Genomic DNA, 26,448 nt, shown 5'->3' with positions numbered 1-26,448 from the left:
CTGACATCCATCATCTTACCCAAAATTCCATAGTTTATGAAACAGTGAATTTCGTAGATCCATGAATACTTACGCAGGACATTCTGTTGGCAGTACCGAGGCCTCAGGACAATAGTAACCCTTCCAACAATCTTTACATTGTTCCCATGCTGTTATTCCTGTCTGGTTGTTATAAGATCCAGCATGACATGGGAAACTATCTCCTTGTGGTGTACCTAAAAAAAAAAACATATTTCGATAAATTAATTCTCATTAAAGTCCAAAATGACAAGTGGCAGTTTAATTAGTTTTCTATTTCTAAGTTCACCAAAAATGTAGGAAACTGTTAAAATAATTGGTATGACTTCATCTTTCTTCAAAATCATGAATACATTAATATTTTCCCCTTTGACAGTACCTGTTAACATTTGGAACAGTTCATGGGGGAGATTCTCCTTCATTGACATTGTCTCATGTGGATAACTTTAATGTAAAAGCAAATTTTTCAGGCAAAAATTCAGGTATTTAGTATTTTTTACAAAAAATACGGTATTTTTAACCAACCTAAAAAGATTCTAAATTTTTCTTTTATTTTGTGGGAGTCTCCATCCTAATGTGTGAAGATTAATAGGTATGCTTAAAACCTGTATAAATAATAAAAGCACTTACAAATAGTTACAAAAGCTTTAACCAATTCCATTAAAACAGAACCATTACACAAGTCATACTGAATATTTCTTACCATCAGGACACCAGTGACCTTTGAAACACAACCCTGTTGGTGCCTCTGACCCCTCCAAACAATACCATCCTCTTGGACAGACATAACATTCTTCCACCATCTTTAGATTCGTCAAATTAGTGTAAGATCCAGCAGGGCATGGCCATTGTGTTTGGGAAGCTGTACCAGCAGGGCAGTAGTGTCCCTTTCCACAAGATACAGGTGGTTTTTGGATACCTCCTGTACCAATCAAACAAGCTACAGTTTCTGGGCATGTGTCACATTGGGCAACATCTGTAAGATTTTGGTAATTTGTAAATGTTCCTGCTGGGCAAGCATATGCTGTCTGATTTGGTGCATAATTGCCACCTGGGCAATAATAACCAGGGCTGCATGGATAATCTGGTTCCGTTAGTCCATACTTGGTACATGCCTTTCCTGATGTACATGGTGAACATCCACTGACATCTTGTTTCTCAGTATATGGGTTGAAAAATCCAGGATCACAGGGAGTTGGTGTGTGGGTTCCAGATGGACAATAATGGCCTGCTGGACAAGATTTGCAAAATTCTAATCCAGTAGATCCTTCCTCTTCAGTGTATTTACCAGCTGGGCAAGGAATGGGTGCAGTGGTGGATCCTTGAGGACAATAATGGCCTCTTGGGCAAATGTAGCCATCAAGGAAAGGATCATCAGTTCCACCAGAGCAATACCGACCAGCAGGACAAAGAATACATTCTGCCTCATTTACAGCTCCAAGATTGTTGTAGTAGTCACCTGCTGGGCAAGGATAATCTTTGTAATCACCTGTATTAGCAGGACAATAGTGACCCTTTGGACAAATCAAGCTGGTTGTTGGTTGCCCAGCTGTACCTTCTGGGCAATAGTATCCCTGAAGACAATCTTTACATTGAGTATCAGCTGTTAAACCTCTAGCATCACCATACTTTCCAGCAGGACATGGGGTTTCTACCTTACCATCTGCACAATAATAACCAAGAGAACATTTAGCTGAAGGAGGATCTGTCTGTGTACTGCCTTCGGGGCAAGCATAACCTGCTGAACATGCTTGGCAAGTTATTGACTCGGCAGGACTCCATTCTCCTTCTGGGCAAATAACAGGCTTATCATTTTTAACAGAACACTGATATCCAGCTGGGCATCTAGAACATGATGCTGCACCACCAAGACTATAGAAACCATTTCCACAATCTGGTCCTTCTAATTTGTTATCTGGGCACTCTTTACCAGCAGGGCAGGGTGTGCATTCAATAGACTTTGCTTCTGCATAATATCCTGGTTCACATAAAACTTTGTAATCATCATATTTATTTGGGCAAGCATATCCAGCAGGGCAGATTGCACATGTATCAAGCCCACCCGGGCTGTATTCACCATCCTGGCAATCAGTTTCAGTAGCAGCATTAGTATTTGCACATCCTTTGCCTGCTGGGCAAACAGTACACACAGTCTGGGCAACTATGGAATAGGTACCAGCAGCGCATGTTATCTGGGTGTTAGAGTCAGTGAAGGGGCATGCCTTGCCAGCAGGACAGTCAGTACAGGCTGTCTGGCTTCCAACAGAATAGGTTCCAGGCAAACAAGGGTTATTCTGACTTCCATCTGTATTTGGGCATTGCCAACCTGCTGGGCATGCTGTACAAATAGCAGAACCTTCAAAAGCATATTCTCCAGTAGTACAGGCATTGACAGTGGCTGCTGTTGTAACAGGACAAGCACTTCCTGCAGGGCAAGATGAACATTCTGCTGCTGAGCCGGTTGAATAGGTTCCTGAAAACAAATTTGCATATTGAGAACTTGACATAATTCTTAAATTTATATAATTCACAAATTATAACAAACTATGTTCAGACATTACTGGAAAAAAATGTTTTACTTTTTTTCATTATAGGAAAATACTAACTTGCATAAAATTGGAAATGACCTTGAATCATCTGATTCTGAATTTGTTTTTTTTTTAATTATTTTCTCAAAATAATGATTTAACAAGAGGCTCCCAGGAGCCTGAATCGCTCACCTGATTAAAGTTTGTCTTTCAAGGGCAATAAATTTGACAAGGAGTTGTCCAACAATTTTGACTCAAGAAAACTTTGGTAGGACTATCATTAGGATCATTTCAGTGATAGAAATTTTCTTTCTTTTAGTTTCAAAGATATTGGCTGAAAACTGTAAAAAAAACCTGTCATTTTTCTTCTTTCAAGGGCAATAACTCTTACAGGAGTCACCTGACAACTTTGATCCCTGATGACTTTCGAAGGCCTTATAATAAGGGTCATTTCAGCTATAGAAATAATTTTGCTAAACCTAACGGTTTTGGAGATACTTGTGAAAAACTATTGTCTGACCCCTTTGTTCTATTTTTAGTAACAGCAGCCATGTTTTTCAACGGATCAAAGATCCCCACATCAGTTCTATGCATGACACCCCAAGGAACATTCATACCAAGTTTGGTTCCAATTGGTCAGGTGGTGTCAGGAGATTTTTGAATAGAAAAAAATGTCGAAAAAGAGCAATAACTCCGTCATGGCTTAACATATCAAAATGAAAATTTGACCACAAATAGATCTCATCATGCTGAACACTTTAACTCTGTCAGAATTTGGCTAAACCTAATGATTTTGGAGATATATGCAAAAAACTACTGTCTGACCTCTATGTCCTATTTTTAGTAACAGCAGCCATGTTTTTCGACAGATCAAAAATCCCCACATCAGTTCTATGCACGATACCCCAAGGAACATTCATACCAAGTTTGGTTCCAATTGGTCAGGTGGTGTCAGAGGAGAAGATTTGTGAAAGAATGACATTCAAAATAGCAAAAAATGTTGAAAAAGGGCAATAACTCTGACATGGCTTAATATATCAAAATGAAAATATGACCAGATAGATCTCATCATGCTGAACACTTTTACCCTGTCAGAATTTGGCTAAACCTAACGGTTTTGGAGATATATGCGAAAAAATACTGTCTGACCCCTATGTTCTATTTTTTGTAACGGTGGCCATGTTTTTCGACGGATCAAAAATCCCCACATCAGTTCCATGCACAATACCCCAAGAAACATTTCGCCAAGTTTGGTTCCAATTGGTCAAGTGGTGTCAGAGGAGAAGAGTTTTGAAATTTGTTAACAATGACGATGACGACGATGACAGATGCCTTACATACCAAGAACTGTGAGTAAAATAACAATTTTTTTTTATAGGAAGGTTTATGGAAGTTGTAATTACTGGAAAAGAACTTGTGTATGCTACTTTTGTGATTTCATATATTAAACTAAAACAATTTTACCACAGTTAATTTTTCAAAAAGTTGTAAGTGAAAAATAGACCATAAGTAATTATGTCTTTGTAGGCAGTCACTTAAAAATCATTAAGATGTCATTAATATAATCAATTTTACAAATTTAACTACTGTAAAAGTATTATAATTTGTGGGGTACCAATTTTCCTGGTATTCATTGGTATTGTAAACTACGAAAATTGGGCCCCAACGAAAAGGAACTTTTTCATTAGCTTGTATGATAGCGCTGTCAAATACACAAATTCAAGAATCTACGAACTGATATTTTTACCTAAACCATAAAAATTGGTACATATGAATAAACGAACTTTCACAGAACATTCTAACAACTGACCTTTTTCACTTGAACAATTCCTAATTGATAAACCAAAAATTACCTGCTGGGCAGTCATAGATGCCACTTGAGGATGTAAGTGATGGGCAAGCTTTGCCAGCTGGGCAAGCAGTACAGCTAGTGCTGCCGCCTGTAGAATACTCTCCAGAAGAACAAATGACAGGAGCTACATTGTTATTAGCACATGAGTAGCCTGCTGGACAAAGGGTACAGGATGTTGCCTTGGCTAAACTGTAGTATCCAGTTCCACATGTTCCTGTCACACCACTGAAAAATTATGGCCAGGATATTGGTTAGAGACAGAGAGTCTCATGAAATAAAAAAAAGAACAGCAAAAAATGCAGCTGTATATAACTTAAATCCAGAACAGTTATAATAGTACTTTTTTTTGTTCATTATGGCAGGGTTTGGAACTAAACTATTTTTCAGGTTTCAAAATATCTTTTTTGAGAATTTTGAGATTAATGACCAATATTCCAAGCAAAAATAAAACACACATTTTTTATATCAAACTGCAAAACTTTTTCTGTGAAGATGATTGGATCTCTAGAAGAAGTTTGATACGATTAGACCAGCTTAAATATTTATGTATGATAGTCACTATAGTTTCTGCTATGCATTTGGTCAGACAGATAAATACTATGGTCACAATCTCACCTAGTAGAAGTACAGTATGATCCTGCAGGACAATCAGTACATGATGTTTGACTGGTACTTCCTCCTGTATGAGTTCCTGCCGGACAATTTATTGGACCTACAGATGGGAATGGACAGAACGATCCAATGGGACACACTACACAATTATCGTTTACTCCTCCTATACTGTAAGATCCAGTGGCACAATTGGCGAGGGTGTCTAAAGTTCGATCACATTCTTTTCCTGATGGGCATTGCAAACATGTGGCTGTACCCTGAAGATGAAAATTAAAATATATTGTATATCTGTATATAATATGTACATTTGATTACCATTGGTGGAAAGTTTTGCTTATTTGTTGTAAAAATGTTATTATCATGATCAGAGAACAAACCAAATATCCAAGTAGGAGAAACATCTCAAAATTAATTGTAAGTATCCCAGCTTTAAATTTTGCATCTTGAAATCTACCACAAATTAAACAAAAATTTAAAATCACCTGAGGGAAAAAAAACCTTATACCATAGGTTATATGATTGATTTTACTGGGAATAAAAGGGAAGTAGAAATGTAAATATGAAGTTAAATAGGCTGTTACAGTAAAATAAAGATTTTAAAATACGGAAATCTGCAAAATAGAGATCATATTTTTGCCATTTTCTTTAGGTATATTAAGCAAAAACCTCGAAAACAAACAGCAAAAACCATTTTGAGATAACATGGTGGTAATATGTATTGTAGAGTTATGTAGCATGATAAAAATGTCATTCTTGAGTATTAAATCCTCTCTGTGCTTCTAATGAAAAAGAATGCTTATACTACTGGGATTCTAGTCTATGCTGTCAGTCACTACTGAAATATCAGCCAATTTTGTTTTCTGTGTGTTTCATTTATGTTGCAAAATATTGTTGATTTTTTTTTAACCCTCATTGTATTCTTACCTTTGGTTTTCAAGATTTGATTATTTTTTAATATAAGACAATTTGATTTCACTTTTTAAAAGCCCTAAAACAATAATCAACAACATGTCTCTTAATAGCTTACCTCTGGACTGTAGAATCCTGCGTCACAGTTTACAGGAGCTGCAGCAGGATCATGACATGATTGACCAGTTGGGCAATTAGCACAGGTTGCCTGTCCTGGTGTTGAGGCATAAGTACCAGTAGTACAGGCCACTGGAAGTGCACCAGCAGCACAACTAAAGCCAGCAGGACACTGTATACAAGCTAAATTCTAAAACAAGAGATTACTTTTTTTAAGAACTTCTGATTCTCTTTTACATATGACACAGTCTTATTTACCTGAAATTATCCAGTGAGCTAAATTGCTAGTGAGCTAAATTAATAAATTTGCTAGATTTTGCTAAAATGTGCTAAATATTGTTAAAAATTTGCTAAATTTTGCTAAAAACTGGCAAAATTTTCTAAATTTTGATAAATTTGCTGAAAATTTATTAAATTTTGCTATTATTTGCTAAATTTTGCTACATTTTGCTAATACACAGTCACAAAAATGGTTTTCATGTATAGACCATTGAAATAGAAACAAAGAACATGTATGAAAAGTTGGAATGGATATCCTCCTATGATTTTATTTTAATTTCATATTAGTTTTGTAAGTTGTCTAAATCTCAGTAAAGTTAACCTAAGTTCCTGTTCCTTTTTAATGAGAAAAGGTATGGTGTTCATGTAAAAAAATATGTTAGCCCAATGCCACCCATTGGTCTTCAATAAATAATGAGGAAACCCTCATACCACAGGGCAGACTACAGCTGGCCCCAAAACATCTTTATTTACCATGATGTTGAAGTTGTTCATTGAGAATCCCTTTTACAAATTGATTTATCAAATCTGATTAATTGACTGACAATTTTGTAGAACATCATATTTTTAAGTATTTTAAATCAGTTTGGTATTCATGACAAAGATCAAAAGAGCATTTTCAAACTTATTAAATTTGTTTTATTCTTTACTGTCAAGCGGCTGTACTTTTAAGTGAAAAAAAACAAAACAGAACAAGTGATGTCAATGGTATATTTTTTCCAAGTTGACAGAAAAAAATATGATCAGTCAAGAAGCAGTATATAAAATAATGTTCTTTTTAGTCTAAATTGTACATACAATTCCTTCTGCACTGTAGAATCCTGTACCACAATCTGTAGGTGCGACGGTAGGGTCATTACACTGTTTTCCCTGTGGACAGAGAGAGCAAGACCCTGCTCCAGCTGAACTATAAAGACCTGAAATACAGAGTGTTTCCATCAATTTGTCAACATTTAAAAATTGAATAACCTAGCCATTTAGTAAACATAATATAATATGGTATAAATAATTGGGTTAATTTTGAAGTTTTTAGATACAAGTCTTTAAAAGAATCAGGTAAAATATGAAAAATCCCACCAATCTGACAATATACATTCACCCAAGGAAGTCTTTCCTCTCTGTTTGAAATGACCTCTGCATTACTGGAGCAGATTAATATTTTCAAAAGAATTTTAGAACTGAGATGTTTGACTGATTTGTCTGCACAAAACTTTTCATTTACAGCACATGTCAACGAAATTATAATAATTTTACCAAAATGATAAAAAAAGGTAGGTTATTTCACACTATGTTTCATCCAGTGCCAGATTCTTATAGAGATTAATACAGAATTTTGAAAGGGTTACTGCATAGAAGCATTCTTCTTTTCTTCTGAAACCTTTCATAACACTTAAAAAATTTTCACAGAATGTTCAGAAATTAATAAAATGTTTTCATTACTACAAAAAATTGATCTGACATAAATTAGCATTTCAATTAAAATCAGCATACAAAAAAAGAATGTTGTACTTAAAAATACAAATGTACTATGATAAAAAAATGTTATATTTGGTGGATTGAAGTATGTTATATGAGTTACAACATATTATTAATTCAAAAGTTGTTGAATGCATTAATTATAATGATGTTGTCTTATTGTACAAGTGAACAATTTATTTTTTATTCAATTTAAAAACTATAAAATGAAAATTTTAAGATTTGGTCTATTTACCAAAAAAAATCACTAACAATTGTATTCAGTGTATATAAGTTTATATTACCTATCAGTGTAGGTTAATTGATCGATTGGATTAGTGTAACATCCTACGGCATATAAATAATGCATTTCAGGACAAGAACCACAGAACACTCAAGCAGACACTGCTTTGTACTAGTCTGACATGCTAAGTCAGAACTTTACTGTGTTAGCTCAAAGAAGAAACAGTCCACAGATAGGCATGTCACCCTATTTAGACTTATTATTCTGACTCCCAACCAACTAGTTGTCACTCTGTCCCCTTCAATACTGCATGATTGGTGAAGAGGCTGTGACTCAATTTTAAAGTCTTTGGTTTGTCTTGGCCAGGGTTTGAACCCACTATTTTCTGCACTTAATGTGAGCATGCTACACATCAAATGGTATACTGTAGGTACATACATATAAAACAACATAAATTTAACACGACTCCTTCAATTCTATAGTAAATACTCAACACTAACCTGGATCACAACTTGTACAAACAGAAGCTCCAAGTGGACTGTAGGTACCAGCTCCACAATCCACGGCAGTCGTCAGATAATTACTTCCATCAAAACATTTTTTACCAGCGGGACACTGTGTACAAGATGCTGATCCAGTGCTGGTTGTATAAAATCCTGAGGGGCATAGCTAAAAAATTGAAAATAACTTGTTATTTGCAGTGTTGATGACAATATTATTTCTAGAGTGGAAAACTATATTCAGCAACATTTAAAAGGATATGACATCATTTGCAATAATTGATAAAATCAATTTTGAAAGTCAGTGAAAAATTTATAAACAATCATAGATGAATTGATAACTTTAAAATGATCAACAACAAATCACCCCATTTCTAGGTTTATCACCAGAATGCACTTTTTGCATTTTCATTAACTGAATAAAAATGTGTTAAGGATGATTGCTGCTCCTCTGGTTTTATCTATTTTATAGCATAACATGTTTTGTCCAGTGAACCCCCCTTTCCTTCTCACAGTTTCATTAAACATACCTTAAAATGTTGTTTGAAAAGTTTTTTGAAACTTTTTTTTCTTGGGGTTTTCAATAAATAAAACCTACGAAGACAAACCTATAGATAATCCAGAGAAATTCTTTTCCCGCCTGAAGCTCCAAGTGCCTATATGTAAAAAACAAGCAACCTAACACCCATCATTATTTTCCATTCATATTGTTTTAGCATGAAAGATCTTAAAAGATTTCACAATTCTTTGAAATCCTTGTTATTTTTAAATAGAGCAGCAAACACCCCTTATTAAAGAACTAATTACAGTAACGTCAATTTCTGCTACTTACAGTGCAAGCAACCTCTCCAAGCAAACTGTAATAACCGGCATCACAGTTGACTGGTGTTATAGGAGGACTGTCCGTACATTTCTGTCCAGCTGGGCAATCTTTACATGATGTCGAACCTGTAGCATCTTGGTATGAACCAGTTGGGCAAAGTATTTTCCCCGACGATGGTGTAGGACAATAGTAACCCTTAGGACATGTAGTACATGTACCACTATCTACATATTCACCTGACTGTAAAATAAAATCAAAATTTCAGATTAAAAAGACATCACAATTCCATAACAGATATATTTTCCCAAAAGTGGGTGAAGTATATTATTCAATTTGCATGTTATTGGAAGATAATGACCCTCCATCATGTACAGATTCACCAAAAAAATAAAATACTGGAAGTTTCAAATGGCAGTAACACTGTAAAAAAAAGATTAATTTTCCAAAAAGTGGGTGAAGTCAATCATCCATCTCGCATTTAGTTTTTTGTTTACCATAACTGAGGATGGCTTGTTTTAATGGTTTTTTCTATATAGAATTTGGCTAATTTATGAAAACAATAGAATGATACCATATTACATAAAAAAATACTGTAAATGTATTAATTCACATATGCCAACTGTCACAGATTCTGTCAAGTGAACATATTCCCGTATATCAGTTTTTCACAGTTTCAAAAAATGAAAAGCATTTTATATTTAAAACTTACCTTTGTGGGAACCATTTTATCACGTTTTCCTATCCACCGTGAAAATAGTGAAAATTGGTACACCGCGAAAATTACTACTTTAACAGTATTTTTATTTGCCTAAACAAAGTGTACCATTCATGCACTTGTTCTTATTCAAGTGTTTGATTTTTTCAGTCACATAAGAGGTATATTATCTTTGCTCTTAAATACATATTAGTCTAACAAGAATTTGTCATTAACTGTTAGTTCTACTCCAGGTTTACGGCTAACTGGTACAGTAAAATGAGATATTTTGGTGTCAAGTTATTTTCATAGTATTCTGACAAAAGATGCATGTTTAAATTTGGTGTTTTATTTTAGTCTTTTCATCACAGTGAAAACAATCCATTTAATTCTAATGCTACCAGAAACAGATTGATTCTAATGCTACCAGTAACAAATTGATTCGAATGCTACCAGTGGCAGATTGATTCTAATGCTACCAGTGGCAGATTGATTGGAATGCTACCAGAAACAGATTGATTCTAATGCTACCAGTGACAGATTGATTCGAATGCTACCAGAAACAGATTGATTCTAATGCTACCAGTGACAGATTGATTCGAATGCTACCAGAAAAAGATTGATTCGAATGCTACCAGTGGCAGATTGATTCTAATGCTACCAGTGGCAGATTGATTCAAATGCTACCAGTGGCAGATTGATTCAAATGCTACCAGTGGCAGATTGATTCGAATGCTACCACAAACAGATTGATTCGAATGCTACCAGTGGCAGATTGATTCAAATGCTACCAGTGGCAGATTGATTCGAATGCTACCAGAAACAATTTGATTCTAATGCTACCAGTGGCAGATTGATTCGAATGCTACCAGAAACAGATTGATACGAATGCTACCAGTGGCAGATTGATTCGAATGCTACCAGTGGCAGATTGATTCAAATGCTACCAGTGGCAGATTGATTTGAATGCTACCAGTGGCAGATTGATTCAAATGCTACCAGTGGCAGATTGATTCGAATGCTACCAGAAACAGATTGATTCTAATGCTTCCAGTGGCAGATTGATTCGAATGCTACCAGAAACAGATTGATTCGAATGCTACCAGTGGCAGATTGATTCGAATGCTACCAGAAACAGATTGGTTCGAATGCTACCAGTGGCAGATTGATTCAAATGCTACCAGAAACAGATTGATTCTAATGCTACCAGTGGCAGATTGATTCGAATGCTACCAGAAACAGATTGATTCTAATGCTACCAGTGGCAGATTGATTCTAATGCTACCAGAAACAGATTGATACGAATGCTACCAGTGGCAGATTGATTCGAATGCTACCAGTGGCAGATTGATTCAAATGCTACCAGTGGCAGATTGATTTGAATGCTACCAGTGGCAGATTGATTCAAATGCTACCAGTGGCAGATTGATTCGAATGCTACCAGAAACAGATTGATTCTAATGCTTCCAGTGGCAGATTGATTCGAATGCTACCAGAAACAGATTGATTCGAATGCTACCAGTGGCAGATTGATTCGAATGCTACCAGAAACAGATTGGTTCGAATGCTACCAGTGGCAGATTGATTCAAATGCTACCAGTGGCAGATTGATTTGAATGCTACCAGAAACAGATTGATTCTAATGCTACCAGTGGCAGATTGATTCGAATGCTACCAGAAACAGATTGATACGAATGCTACCAGTGGCAGATTGATTCGAATGCTACCAGTGGCAGATTGATTCAAATGCTACCAGTGGCAGATTGATTCGAATGCTACCAGTGGCAGATTGATTCAAATGCTACCAGTGGCAGATTGATTCGAATGCTACCAGAAACAGATTGATTCTAATGCTACCAGTGGCAGATTGATTCGAATGCTACCAGAAACAGATTGATTCGAATGCTACCAGTGACAGATTGATTCGAATGCTACCAGAAACAGATTGATTCGAATGCTACCAGTGGCAGATTGATTCGAATGCTACCAGAAACAGATTGGTTCGAATGCTACCAGTGGCAGATTGATTCAAATGCTACCAGTGGTAGATTGATTCGAATGCTACCAGTAACAGATTGATTTGAATGCTACCAGTGGCAGATTGATTCTAATGCTACCAGTAACAGATTGATTCGAATGCTACCAGAAACAGATTGATTTGAATGCTACTAGTAACAGATTGATTTGAATGCTACCAGTGGCAGATTGATTCTAAAGCTACCAGTAACAGATTGATTCTAATGCTACCAGTGGCAGATTGATTCGAATGCTACCAGTGGCAGATTGATTTGAATGCTACCAGTGACAGATTGATTCAAATGCTACCAGTGGCAGATTGATTTGAATGCTACCAGTGGCAGATTGATTCTAATGCTATCAGTGACAGATTAATTCTGATTCTACCAGTGGCAGATTAATTTTTCAGTTTTTCTTCTGGCTGAATTAAATTTTAAGAACATATAAAATATTTTTTAGTAAGGTTGACACGGGTCACGTAAGGTAAGCATTTGTTTCTACATCTTTTATCATTCACTTAACATTGATAATATAGCAATATATATTGGCAATCTAAATACTCGCATAGGTTATATTTTGGTGTGTTTAAATTTAAAGGAGACACCAAATAAACAAATGTTTTAGTAATAAATGTTACAGGTAAGCTTCACAGTATTGAAGCTCTGTTTAAACAATATCAGATCTTCCAAAATATGGATTGGTATCTAAGTTGGCACTTTGCCAATTTAATTTACAAATCCTGGAATTTTAAAAACAACAACCAAAATATCCCAGTGTAGGTTTTGTTGTCAGGGTGAACTTTGTTGTCAGGGTGGACTTTGTTCATTGTCAGGGTGGACTTTGTTTGCTCGCTAAAATGGCTTGCATTCCGTAAGTAAGAAAAAGGTCCTTTATACATTCATTTTTACTTACATTACATGTGGTTAAAGAACCTCCGTTACATACACTCCCAGCTGGACATGAAGTACATGATGTAGCTCCGGCATCGGAATACTACAACAAAACAAGAGCTCAAGTTTTATCCCAATTTCTGAAATAGTTTTTATCTTAGAGCAATTCAAGTTTATTTTTTGTCAAGTACAGTGACACCTGACCAAACTGAAACCATAAATAATCTAAAAACATGTTTAAACCAGACACTTTTTAAAAGTCCATTTTTCTTAATTTAAATTATCTTGAACATGCATAAACCAACATTTGTCTAAACCATGAAGTCCAAAAGAGGTTTGGTTTTAACGGATTTCCCTGTACATAATTTATTTCCAAGTGGTTTTGTTTTGAAAACTTTTCCCTACATTTATGAGTTTCCCTTCAAGACTATATCTTATTTCATTTGATGGATTAAACCAAGAATTTCCTGCATTTAATTTATATCTTTTCTCCTGTTTTTAACTTTTACAAACCTCTCCAGCTGCACAAGCCTGGGGAGACTGCGAAGGATCACCACAGGATGACCCTGATGGACACTTTGTACATGAAGATGAGCCTGGTGAATCTGCATAATATCCTGTAGGACACTGAAATACAAATCAATAATGAAAACAACTCAGTAAGGCGCTATTAAAAACTGAAAACATGATGGTGCGAAACTGAACAAAAAATCTGGATTTTAAGATAAAATGCCAGAAGGAAAGGTGGTCGGCTGGAAATTAAAGCTGGTCGACTAACTTGGCTAAAATGCTGCACGGAAAACACTGTCTAATATACCAGAATGATCAAAAAGTATGATAAACTTACATTTTTACAGCTGTCCATTCCCCGGATATCCTGGTATGTTCCAGCAGGACAATTCTGTTCACTAGCAGTAGCATCATTACAGTATTTACCTTAATTTTATAACATTCCAATTAATTCAAGTATATTGCATGAAAATTTAACAGTCTATAGCATATTTAATTGATCAAAGTATACAGCATATTAATTAATCAAAGTGTATAGCATAAAAATAATCAGGGTCCACACATACTAATTATAATTAATCTAAGTATATAGCATATTTATTAATCAGTCTATACCATAAATTAATCTGAGTCAATGCATACTGATTAATCAAAGTAAACAGCATACTAATTCATCAGTCTTAGGCATACCATTCATCATAATCTATAGTAGACAATTTAATCATGGTATATACATGTAACATACCAATTAATCTATTCTATACCATACAAATTACTATATACAACTTAACAATTTATCAACATATATTCTAGTATATAACACACACCATTCAATCTCAGAATCTAGCAAAGCAATCAATCTAAGAAGCAATTGATCAAAGTCATGTCTAAAGCATACCATGATTCAAAATATACAACATTACATTTAATTCATTGTTTTTTGAGGGGAGTTTGCATAGTTTTTTTAGTATGGGTGATTTTCTTTCCCTGTAATGTAATTTATGTAATTTTCATAAACATGGTATATGCAGAAGGAATAATTACTCTAAACTTTTGGAATAATACTTCTTGCGTTTTTAATTTTGTGCACCACAACTATTCACCACAATTTTCCTTGCAACAATGGACAAACCTGTGCATTTGGGAATAATTTAAAGCATGACTAGTCTTAGATAATTTAAGCTGAAATTCTTTTCCTATTTTAAAATATTAAAATCTGAACTTGGCTTTGTTGTGCAACTTTATCAATTCTGCAGAGAGTGCCTAGATAAACTAACTGAGTTAAGCATTGAGATGTTCCCCATATATTAAAGGTGAACTCCATTCAAATTGACACACTGGTTAATAGAATGGCAAGACACCTATACATAATCGGTGATTAAAAATGTGTAAATAGGTGGACCACATACATCAGTGTTTTGTTTATCCTGTCATCTACAAGATTGGGAAAAAAATACACAGTAAAAGTCAAGTTTTTTTTAAAAATTAATTTCACATATAATTAATACATGTATATCTTTTTCGTATGGAAGACATGCTAAGCCTCGAAATTTTCCCAGATGAGTAGATGCACTGGTTTGTCAGTAGTCAGAGAGTCTATCATAAAATTGAGCTCATATTCAACAAAAGGAAATGGACCTTAAGTCACCATGAAAAAAAATTGATTCATTGACATTCATTACAATTAAATTGATTTCACTATCCTAATGGAACAAAAGAGGGTTACTGTGTTTTAATTTAATTTTGTAGGTATCAGTTTTCATGGTTGAAGAAAAAAAGATCAGGGTGACAGTATGTCTATTGATATATATGGCTTCATCTCCTGGGGGGGGGGGGGTGCACTTCATCACTTTATAAAGTGATAGGACTCCCCCCACACCCACCCACGAGGGCTTCAGCCATCATAACACTTAAACAATGCAAGGCCTGAAATCCTCTTTTTATTTTCAGACATGGAAATTGTCCATTGGAGACTTCACTTTTATCAAATCTGATGGAAATTGGCTTACAGTTTATAGTTGTCAGGAAATATGTCTCCAAATAAAAAAAATATCTGAAATTCATCATTTATAAGTTCTTTGCATTGATAAATTCAATTTTCTATTCCCTTGGCTTCCATTGCAATATCTGTATCAGTTGACCTATGTTGACCTCCATATGTATGAAGAATTTTTCCAGAACAGAAGTGACTGTGAAAGTCATCTATTGTATAATTTTTAATTTGGTGACTCCAGACTACCCATGAAAACCATGAAAATTAGTGCACTGTCAATGATCATGAAACCACATTATTCAAAAACTGTTACAAGAAGATGTGTTGATAGACAGACTGTAAATCAGGAGTGATTTATACATTACCCTTTAAGTAGTTTGTGAGGTATATGATTGTACCCACCTAGACCACACTGAGTGCAGCTTTCCTGGCCCGTAGAAGTCTGAATGTATCCAGTCGGGCAATCAATAGGCACACTCATTCCATCAATGGGACACTTTTTACCAACATCACAAGTTGTACAACTTGTTGAACCAGCCGCAGCATATGACCCTTTAAGACACTGAACAGGAGTTGAGGCTGTCGTGGCACATTTGAAGCCAGCTGGACAAAGAGTACATTCAGCTGAACCCGCAGTACTATACTCTCCAGTGTTGCAGTTAGAACACAATGAAGCAGATATGGCAGCTGCCTGTCCAGCACTGCATTGTGTAGGGGTACTGGTTGTTGTAGACGTACAGGCATAACCTGCAGGACAGTCCCTACATGTTGTTTCTCCAGCTACACTGTATTTTCCAGTGCCACATGGTGTTTCTGCAGTACTGCTACAGGAGTTTCCAGCAGTACATTGTGTACATGATGAAGCTCCGGCAGAACTGTAATATCCTGTAAAAAAAAAAAATAGAATTGACATCTGTGGTTGATTTTTCTAACAAAAAAGCAGAAGTGGAAAAATGTTCGTAAAGTATGATGTCACTATTATTATTTATTATGACATCAGTATTTACAAACAATTTTATGCTAATATTTTTTTTTGTGAAATCAACAACTGGTAATGTATTGACAACAAAGCAAAGATATTCAATATTAATGTGACTAAATTACCAATAATTGGCAAATTTGTATTTGTAGAGTTTTTAACAATAAATACTTAATTTAAACACATTAATGATGACACATTTTAAAAATAGAAAGTCACAGTTACAATGTGCAAAATAGATAGCTTCTATTATTTAAAATTTTTTCCTACTTCCTTCTTTTTTTCAAAATGACTTCGACATTACCAGTACAATTCTTTTTCATAATTGCAGAAAATCTGACCATTAAATGAAACATAAATCTAACACACTGACTGTTCCCACCGGACATATATTTATCAGCAAGCACCTAATACCACATGACAAAAGCATTAAACACATTTGTTAAAATATTAAGTTCCCCTGTCAAAAATTGCCAAATCAATTGCCAAGTATGATAAAACTGAATTTCGTTCATCTGATAAGACTATTGGTATATAAATTTGTTTGCTTTTAATTGGTAAAAATATCATAATTTCCTGACAAAATGCATTTAGTGCTTAAAACCACCAAAAAAATGTCAATTCAGTACTTCACAGTTCTTGAAAAGTGTTAATTGGGACAATTTAGCTGACATTTTTTTTTCCATTGGTAAAATACAACTAAAGTTTACAAAACATTTCATTGTAAGAAATGAGAAAATATTCAAAATGACCAAAATTCAAAAAAGTTTTCAATATTTACAGTATTCATGACTTAGTCAAACTATAATGGCAACTTTCAGAGAACTTGAACCAATACCTTAATGACATATATTGTTAATAAATATATATACATGTAATATATTATTAAATACATGTACCTGAAAAAAAAATATAAAAAATATCATTAGAAGATACAACATTATAAGAAGCATGCAGGCTGAAACATACAAACACTTGTCATTAATTATAGCAAATTATATTTCATACTGTAAATGTACTTCTATCTGCCTGGGAATCATTTCACAAAGCTTATGTAAATCTTATGTGTACAAGTCCCTTTGATTTCTAAACGATTTACATCTACATAAGACTTACGAGTGATTTGTGAAATTATGTCCTGGTAACACCTTTAGTGGTTTGAGTGATGTGATTTATTTTGGTCCATTAGTTCTAAAATGTATTATCTTTTCAACATAATGTTTATTCACTAGGTAGACCTAGGGTAAGGGAAATAACTCTTGAAATCAGTGACATGTTTGTATCATATTCAATTTTATGTAAGGCTGTCAAGCTTTCGTTTGAAACAGAATGAAATCTGTCCAAGTTACTTTGATGCTTTCATGAGATTGATGTAAAAAGGTGAATACAAATGTTTCAATGATTTGTTAGAGTTGTGTCCATTACCCAAACTCTACCTCCTTAATCAGATTTTTGAAAATTTTGTGAAAGATCAGACTACAAAAACCACAGATATTGGTACCTGACAAAAAAGAGCATTTTTATCAGCAAAATATTAACAGGAGATAAATTGGTTAAGAATACATGCATGCATTAAATTAAAGGCAAATTCAATATTGGTATAAGAAAACCTCTGAATTTACAACAATAAAAGCCAAAATAGAAATTTAACAGATAAAATCTTGAAGTACATGGCTCAATACATGTAGAGAGAATGAGGTTTATCATACCAATATCAAAGAACAGCAAACCCAGGCTGTGAATCACTGAAAAAATATACCCTAGAAGTTTACAACCATTTTTCATTCCTCTTATAGCTCTGTTATAAAACATGCAGTCAGCTTTTGAAAATAAATTTGAATATGAGAAATATTTATAGTCAAATATTTTTTATACTTTCAACTGCAATTTTATGCAAATTTATGTATCATTATCTCCCATGTTCTGATTAATACCTAAAAAAACGCATCACTGCATCAAGGTTGAATTTTTTTTTCTTTTCTCATTAATAAACTGTAGTAAAACTTCTGTGTCTTTTTTTCTACCATGAATCACCCACTGCCTGTGTTTTTTTAAAAAGCTATACTTAATTATCTCCTTGAATCAACAAGATTATAATATAACATTAACATTGTTAAATAATAACAACTAAGTTACAGTTAAAACAACTGCATGCACCCAATTCAACATTAAATTCAGCATTATTTCCCCATGTTGGGAAAGGTTAAATTACAAATGTATAACAACAGCATGCCCCAGCACAAACACATTATCATTATAATATTATTGCCCATTTTGGGCAATGTTACAACAGCATGCATTCAACATTACAACATTTTAGGCAAACTTTGCCCATTTCTACCTGTTGGGCAAGTTCTACACTGAGTATCCCCATCCTGACTATAGTAGCCAGGGGAACAGTTAGGCGGTTCTGTTCCATTTAAGGCAGAGCTACAATTCTTGCCTGCCAGGCAAAGAGAGCATGATCCTGAACCAGCTGTGCTGTAGAAGCCTTAAAAAAAAATTGACAAAATACAGACAATAAACTTCTCGTTACTATTTATATCGTGGGCAATTTTCATAGGTTTTAAAGTTAGTTATTATTTCTTCAAAAACTTAGGTTGTATTTTTCTGATGTTACATCATTTTTGTTTAAGTTTAAGAAGTAACAAATACATTCAGACTACAATATAGCAAGCTTTTAGCCTTTTTTTAACATACCTAGAAAAAAGGTCAAAATAAGAATCCACTGAAAATATCTCTATGATCAAATCATACCATAATATCTGTCAATTACCATCAAAAAGATCTTCACTGATAGAAATAGTGATTGGAGCACATGTTCCATGAACTAAGCAAAGAAACTGTATAGCCATAAATAATTATTACCGGTTACTTGCTTAATGGATAATACTCTTGAAATATATATACTTTGTGTATTTCTTTTCCAATGTGCATCTCCATATAGACTATATAGTTTACATGTAAAATAATGTGTGTACACGTATATATTTGTGGTCAATTCACCACAGAGCAAAACCCTTCACAAACTCAAATATTGAACACAAACCCATATTCTGTGCAAACCCAAACAATGCTTAGCTTACCTGTTGGACAGTTGGTACAGCCTATATCTCCTTCATTACTATAGGTACCAGAAGAACATTGTGTGGGGGTCACTGCAGGGTCTGAACAGTCATAACCAACTGAACATTTGGTACAAGAGCTGGACCCTGAAGAATCACTGTAGTATCCTATAGAACAACAGAAATAGTGTATTTTTTACTACCATAAAGACACTAAATTATCAATTAAGTGCAGCTATATTCCAGTACATTTGAAGAAAAATTAATATGCTGGTGGGTCATGCATGCCCCTTACAACAAAACAAATAATTAATCATTGAACAGAAAGAGAATATACAACACAGTTCACAGTACAAGTCAACACTGTACGGCAAATTTGAAATCATCACCATGAGTGGTTTCATTTGGCTAAAATTTCTGTTCCTCTGTACAATATATGACCACACAGAAGAACTTACTGCCCCAATAACTACAGGCTTGGTAATAAAAACTTGAATAATATAAATGGTATTTTGAATGTACCAATTTCAATTCAAAACAAGCCAGGACCATTGCAGTGGTTTCTGACTTTCCTGTTTTTACTCTGATATTGCTATTTGTTATACAAACTCTCCTTTTTGATTATTGCCTAGAGTTTATCAGTTTGATAATTTTGTATTATCCTTCATACTACATATTTGTTACACTTACCTGATGGGCAATTCGTACAGCCTGTATCCCCTTCCATACTGTAGGTACCAGCAGGACACTGAGTTGGGGTACCAGATGGACTAGAGCAATTGGAACCAGCTGAACACTTGGTACAAGAACCAGATCCTGCTGAATCACTATAGTAACCTACAAAATGTAAACAAAATATTTGAAAGTGAGTTACATGTAAAGTAACAACAGTTCATACACTCTATACACACACGTATGAAAAAAAAACTAGCATTTTAAGATGGTACTTTATTGAACTTCAAAGGGTTATGCAATACACATACTTATATGAAATCAATGCTATGCTATGCTAAGACCAAAATAAAGGAAAAACATACTTAATGTTGGCCTTACCTGATGAACAATTAGTACAGCCTGTATCCCCTTCCATACTGAAGGTACCAGCAGGACACTGAGTTGGGGTACCAGATGGACTAGAGCAATTGGAACCAGCTGAACACTTGGTACAAGAGCCAGCTGCAGCAATACTATAATAACCTGGACAAAATATTTTAAAAAATGTGTCAATAACATCCTGTCAATTTCCATCAACCAGATGACTTACTTATGCTAATGGTGCAGTACTTTCATTTGTTGTTAATTATAAAATCAGTCATTTACTTGGTAACTTGTAAAGAAATTGGTCAAAAATTTTCCAAGCATTAAATATTATTTTGGAATAGGGTGAATGAAATTTAGATCATTAAGTTTTGAACTATACACTAAAACAGTAATCAAGGGAACCAAGGTTATAGATGTAATCAAAAGAATGTAATTCAGGGACAAAAACCAGACATGGAAAACTGACATAGACAACAAAGAACATAAAGTATCTAAAATCATACATACAAAGTAACAAAAGCAAATGAGTAACTCGGACTCCACTAAAAATTGGGAGCATGGACCAGGTGCACCAGTAGGGTAAGCATCCTCTGTTTTTTCTAGAAACATCCGCCGAGTTGCTCATAAAAAGTCAAGTCCAGGGTAGACAAACAAGGAAAGGAAATCTATGACACGTTGAATAAATCAATTTTCATGGTGCAGATGGATACACAATAACAATCACCATTATGTTCTACAGTTTTGCTTTTTCTATAGTAACTTTTAGTTAATAAACAAGGCCAAGTTCCTTATAGAATCTCAAATTGAGATTTTTCTCAAATCCTTTCTCAACTCAAATTTCAACCAATCGAATCACTTGAAATTATCATTTGAGGAAAAACACAAGAACTGAGTAATTTTTAATGAAACCCAGGCCAGCTCCTTCAATAAAAAATAGATTTTTGGCAATACTTAGCATTTATCTATACCAAGGAACCCTCTTTCAAATATTTCATTACAAACATCATATATGTCAGTACCTGTTGGACAATTTGTACAACTAGCCTCCCCTTCTGCACTATATGTACCAGCAGAACATTGTGTGGGGGTCACTGCAGGGTCTGAACAGTTATAACCTGCTGAGCATCTGGTACAGAAACTTGACCCTGCTGAATCACTGTAATAGCCTACAAAGATAAAATTATGAAATTTATGTATAAAGCAATGCAAAAAAAAATAAATCAGCACCAAAAAAAAAATAGTCATTTAAAAATAACAATAATTTAATATCATTTCAAATTTCAAGTAAAGAATTATATTGCATGAAAAATTTTAACTAAGAATTTACTATTTACTTTAATGCAAATTCCTTAACACATATTCATATTTTTATCATTTTAAGAAAACTTGACAATCTACATTCAAATTACCTGTTGGACAGTTGGAACAGCCTGTATCTCCTTCATTACTATATGTACCAGCAGAACATTGTATGGGGGTCACTGCAGGGTCTGAACAGTCATAACCAGCTGAACATTTGGTACAGAAACTGGATCCTGCTGAATCACTGTAATAACCTGTAAAATTATTATTTTATGCATTTTGTACATAAATAACGTAATGCGCTGTTATAATGTTAAATCCCTGATATTGCGACCAAAAGGAATATGCCAGACCCTTTAAAATCTGTACTTAAAGTTCTAACAATAACTGTATATATCACTCAAAAATACACCAGTTTTAATGGAACCATTTTGAGCCATTCCTGTGTCAGAACATCTACATTCTACTATGCTGATGCTCCATCTCTTCTAATGTTGTATATACAAGAGGCTATATTTATTTTTTCTATTATGAAATTGAGAGCTTAAATAAAATCTGTGTTTGAATTTGTTTTCATTTTTTTTCCAGAAGTTTACTATCAAATAAAGCAAAGGCAAAAATAAAGTTTAGGATTACCTGTTCCACAGTCAGTACATCCTGCATCCCCATTATTACTAAATTTACCAGCTGGGCATTTTGAAGGAGTCACAGACGGGTCAGAACAATCATAGCCCCCAGGACACATGATACATTCACTTGATCCTGTGGCATTGGCATAATAACCTACAGGTAAACAATCAAAAGATTCAGTTATGGTTTTCAGTACTTCTCTGTCTTAGAATCAGGCAATAAGTATATAAGATGTGGCACATGATGGAAAAAAATGCAGAGACTTTATTGCATTCACCAAGTATTTATACAGGATAACCTCCAGAAATAACCATCAAAGTGTTTGTAAAGTTTGTCTTTTTCAGATATTGATAGGTGAAATTTAGTTGAAATGCACAATGGAAAAATGGCCTGAAATTTTTCCTGCAAATTTTTCCTATGTAAACAGTCAAAAACACCTAAGTCTTAGATGCTTCAGGTTAAATTTAAATAGCTTTCCAGTTGTTTTCTGGACATATTGAATATGTTTGAAGCAAAAAATACCAAATTGAGAAAAAAATTGTATGTTACTCATTGCCTGATTCTTACACAGAGTGGTACTTAAGTGTACTTAGTTTGATCTATTTTAGTACCAATGTTGATTTGACACTGCAGCTGAAACATCTTGTTGTTTTTTTGTGTTTTTTTTTTTAAACACTTCAAATTTTTTAATATTGGAATATTTTGTTTTACTCTATATTTTATAAAAATCAAGTTCTGCATATGTTACCTTTTCAGGTTACAAATAAAAAGATATTGGTAATGGTGGGTTTAAAACATTGAACTGTCTTTCATCATTCTATAATTGGGCTGCCATATTTGTGTTCCAAATAAACATACCAGCATTACAATCTGTACAAATAGCTTGCCCATTTCCACTATATTTCCCAGCTTCACAGTCTGCTACAGTACCACCAGAGGTACATGATTTCCCAGCAGGACAGGTTGTACAATTTTCAGCACCAGCTGAACTGTATTTCCCTTATTTGGCAGCAAAGGTTAAAGGTCAATATTAATTGTACAATTGATTTTTGAAAGGGTTCTGCATTTTAACTGGTATATTACATGCAGAATGCTAAGTGACATTCTCAAGAAAAAAAATGATTTTTATCTATTGAAATTTTACGGCATATATGGCAGATATAACCGATACATATATTACAGATCAATTGACCAATCAAACATGTCCTAGCTTCCTTGTTTAATACAACAGGCTGAGCTGGATTTTTAATTTTCAATTTTAAATCAGTACAACAAGAAATAAGTTCACAATGAGAAAATTCTTTTCAGCTGATATTTTGCTACACTTCGACTTGATCAAATTGAAAAATTTATTTCTTCCAAAAAAAATAATGACAGCAAACAAGGAATACAATGAAGTCATCAATAATCCATCCTTAATTTTGACATCTTAAATTAAACATGTTTTACTATCTAAGATGCAGAAAAATATATAACCTACAAAAGGCATTTAAATCCTGACATCCTCATGCAAAACCCTTTCAAATACCACAACACAATGACATGGAATTTATCTTTAAACAACCAATTTTAAATAAATGATAGTTTTTTATGACTCAGTCAACACAAGGAGGACATGCTGCAAAAGTAAAGCAAGAATTCATTATCATTTTGACAGGTACATCTGAAAAGGTAAAAAGATTACTTGTCAAAGATTTCATTTAATCTCATATTACAGTTCATGTATATAGAATTTAAAAGATGCCATTGCACATGTATGGCATCATTCAGCAAACCTGAAAAAAAAAAAAGAAAATCAAATTATATTTATTAGTAAACTAAAATTAAGCATTGTAAAATCAGTATCAGTAAAATTTGGGATTACTGTAACATGTACAATCAATTTTACCTGTTTCACATGCAATACAACTGGTGGAACGTGCAGGAGAATAGGTCCCAGCTCCACACTGCACTGGACTTGATGTTTGATCATTACACTGCGAACCAGCAGGGCAATCTGTGCATGATGACTGACCAGCAGTGCTTTGGTATGTTCCTGTGTCGCAATTTGTACATGACGTTGCCTTGGCACCGGAGTATGTCCCAGCTAAACATTGAACAGGACTAGAATTAGCACTTGAACACTGAGATCCTGCAGGACAGTCGTTACATGACGAAGCTCCTGCTGATGAAGCGTAAGTTCCTGTTGGACATGCCGTACATGATGTTGATGAGGCTGCAGCGTAATTTCCAGCAGTACACTGCACAGGCGCTTTGGTTGGGTCCGAGCATTCGTGTCCAGACGTGCAGGCACTACATGATGTCTGTCCCGTATTGTCTTGGTATTCTCCTGCCGCACACACTGTATGAGCTGCCATACCATTTGTTGGACATTTGGAACCTAAAGGGAGATAGTCAATGGATATTATCATTCCTTTTTTTATTCAAGAGTAAAAATACTATAAAAATTGCCACAAGACCATAATATTCTTACTTATGCTAATTGAAATCACTAAATACATTCACAAGTAACACAACAAAATTTGAAAGCAGAAAATTTTGGTTAAATATATTAAAAATCAACTTAAATTTCATACACATGTATTTTAAAAACAAATAGCAACAAGGGCTCAAAAATGAAGAAAAATTGCACTTTCAAGGACATCTTACATTTAAGGAAAATTCCGGATACAGTACGAGAACTGATCTGTGCAACACAAACTGTAATTGGTCATTGATCACCAATCAGTTTCCGATCAGTCATTGATCCGTCAAACCGATCCAATCAACCGGTGATCTGATCACATGACCACAGAGGGGTCACTGTATTTTACTGTTTTTGTTGTTTTCTTTGTCAATTTTACACATATTTACATAATGCAACTGATTTAAACATTAGTTTATACTTTAATTTCAAACTTCTTTTATTTCAAACAGATCATCCGTCATTTTACATAACAAAACTGCAATCAGATCGGTTATCGGTTATCAATCCATCAGTGATCAATCCGTCAGCAGTCATCAATCTGTCAAATCATTGTGTGGACTGTACATAATAGAAAGGCCTATAGACGGTCTATAGACCATGATATAGTCCATAATATGATATGAAGTAGGAAGCTTTTTCTTGATTTTAAATAAAATTTCACCCATTTGAAGCAATGATGGTCAAATTTTCAATTACCATGGACTAAAAAAGATGGAATAAATCATTCAAATACCTAGTAGTTCTACAACTAGATCACAAAAATTATGTGTCCCATTGTATAAGCCTTTTTAAACTTGCAGGCATGATAATTCCTTTCTTTTTCACATGTTTACAGATCAATCATTTAATAGCACGTAACAATACCAGTAGGGATTACAAAAAAAAGCAGTCTACTTAATATTACATAACTTTAAACTAGTTCTGACTGGCTGTCTATAATCATTCAGAATGAATGCACCCCTTTAATTCATCTTACACTTGAAAGGATGGTTTGTAAATTTAACTGAATACCACATTCAAAGGAACCTTGACAGTGGGTATAGAATCAGAGTGCCACTTTTTAATCTCATTGAATTTGGAAAATAAGAAAACATTGATGTTTTCCATTTTTGTGGATCTAAGGATAAATTATCAGTTATTTTATATTTACTTATGCAGTATAAGCCATGATCGGCAAACCAAGGAGAAATGTTTGCAAGATAAATGACCTTGAATATGAAATATCTGCAATTTTTGAACGAAAAACATTCATCAAGGGAGCAAGTACCTTTATGCTTGCTTTGTAAAGTCAAAAAGTGTTCCTAATTTGGGAGGAATAAGTTCACATTTACATTTTACGAATTAGTAGGCATAATCTCAAGAATAATTTTTCGCCCCGTGCAGGTCTGGGTGTTAAAAGAATAGGCCTGCAGCAGCGCTAAGCTTGTCGTATAAGGCGACTAAATAGTGCTCAGAAACCTAGCCGGGGGCTAGGTGCTCTGCCCACAGAGCAACTGGGATGTGTGCCCCAGGTGGTGGAATGGG

General features: G+C 34.3%; 1 protein-coding gene across 5 annotated transcripts in view; it reads right to left on the bottom strand.

The window, feature by feature from the left end:
* Positions 1–26,448, bottom strand: part of LOC148621062 (uncharacterized) — a 140,295-nt gene that overhangs the window by 79,988 nt on the left and 33,859 nt on the right. For 3 of the 5 annotated variants that reach the window (XM_088575062.1, XM_088575063.1, XM_088575065.1), the window contains 21 exons: positions 24,346–24,837; positions 23,316–23,456; positions 22,464–22,610; positions 21,935–22,081; positions 21,545–21,691; positions 20,538–20,681; positions 20,175–20,321; positions 19,506–19,652; positions 18,761–18,910; positions 15,843–16,325; positions 13,785–13,873; positions 13,451–13,564; positions 12,960–13,040; positions 9,347–9,577; positions 8,515–8,683; positions 7,114–7,232; positions 6,038–6,226; positions 5,014–5,267; positions 4,400–4,623; positions 722–2,491; positions 74–215 (listed from right to left, as the gene is read on the bottom strand). In XM_088575062.1, coding sequence (XP_088431188.1) covers positions 74–215; positions 722–2,491; positions 4,400–4,623; positions 5,014–5,267; positions 6,038–6,226; positions 7,114–7,232; positions 8,515–8,683; positions 9,347–9,577; positions 12,960–13,040; positions 13,451–13,564; positions 13,785–13,873; positions 15,843–16,325; positions 18,761–18,910; positions 19,506–19,652; positions 20,175–20,321; positions 20,538–20,681; positions 21,545–21,691; positions 21,935–22,081; positions 22,464–22,610; positions 23,316–23,456; positions 24,346–24,837 — 5,527 coding nt within the window. The remainder of the gene's footprint in view (positions 1–73; positions 216–721; positions 2,492–4,399; positions 4,624–5,013; positions 5,268–6,037; positions 6,227–7,113; positions 7,233–8,514; positions 8,684–9,346; positions 9,578–12,959; positions 13,041–13,450; positions 13,565–13,784; positions 13,874–15,842; positions 16,326–18,760; positions 18,911–19,505; positions 19,653–20,174; positions 20,322–20,537; positions 20,682–21,544; positions 21,692–21,934; positions 22,082–22,463; positions 22,611–23,315; positions 23,457–24,345; positions 24,838–26,448) is intronic. The other 2 variants (XM_088575064.1, XM_088575066.1) reach the window with 2 other exon arrangements.

Source organism: Perna viridis, chromosome 3 (assembly GCF_037379345.1).
Source record: "Perna viridis isolate PV_CMFRI_1.1 ecotype Kerala chromosome 3, ASM3737934v1, whole genome shotgun sequence".
Taxonomy (NCBI): domain Eukaryota; kingdom Metazoa; phylum Mollusca; class Bivalvia; order Mytilida; family Mytilidae; genus Perna; species Perna viridis.
The sequence above is the reverse complement of the archived record's forward strand: the minus strand, read 5'-3'. Positions and strand labels throughout refer to the sequence as shown.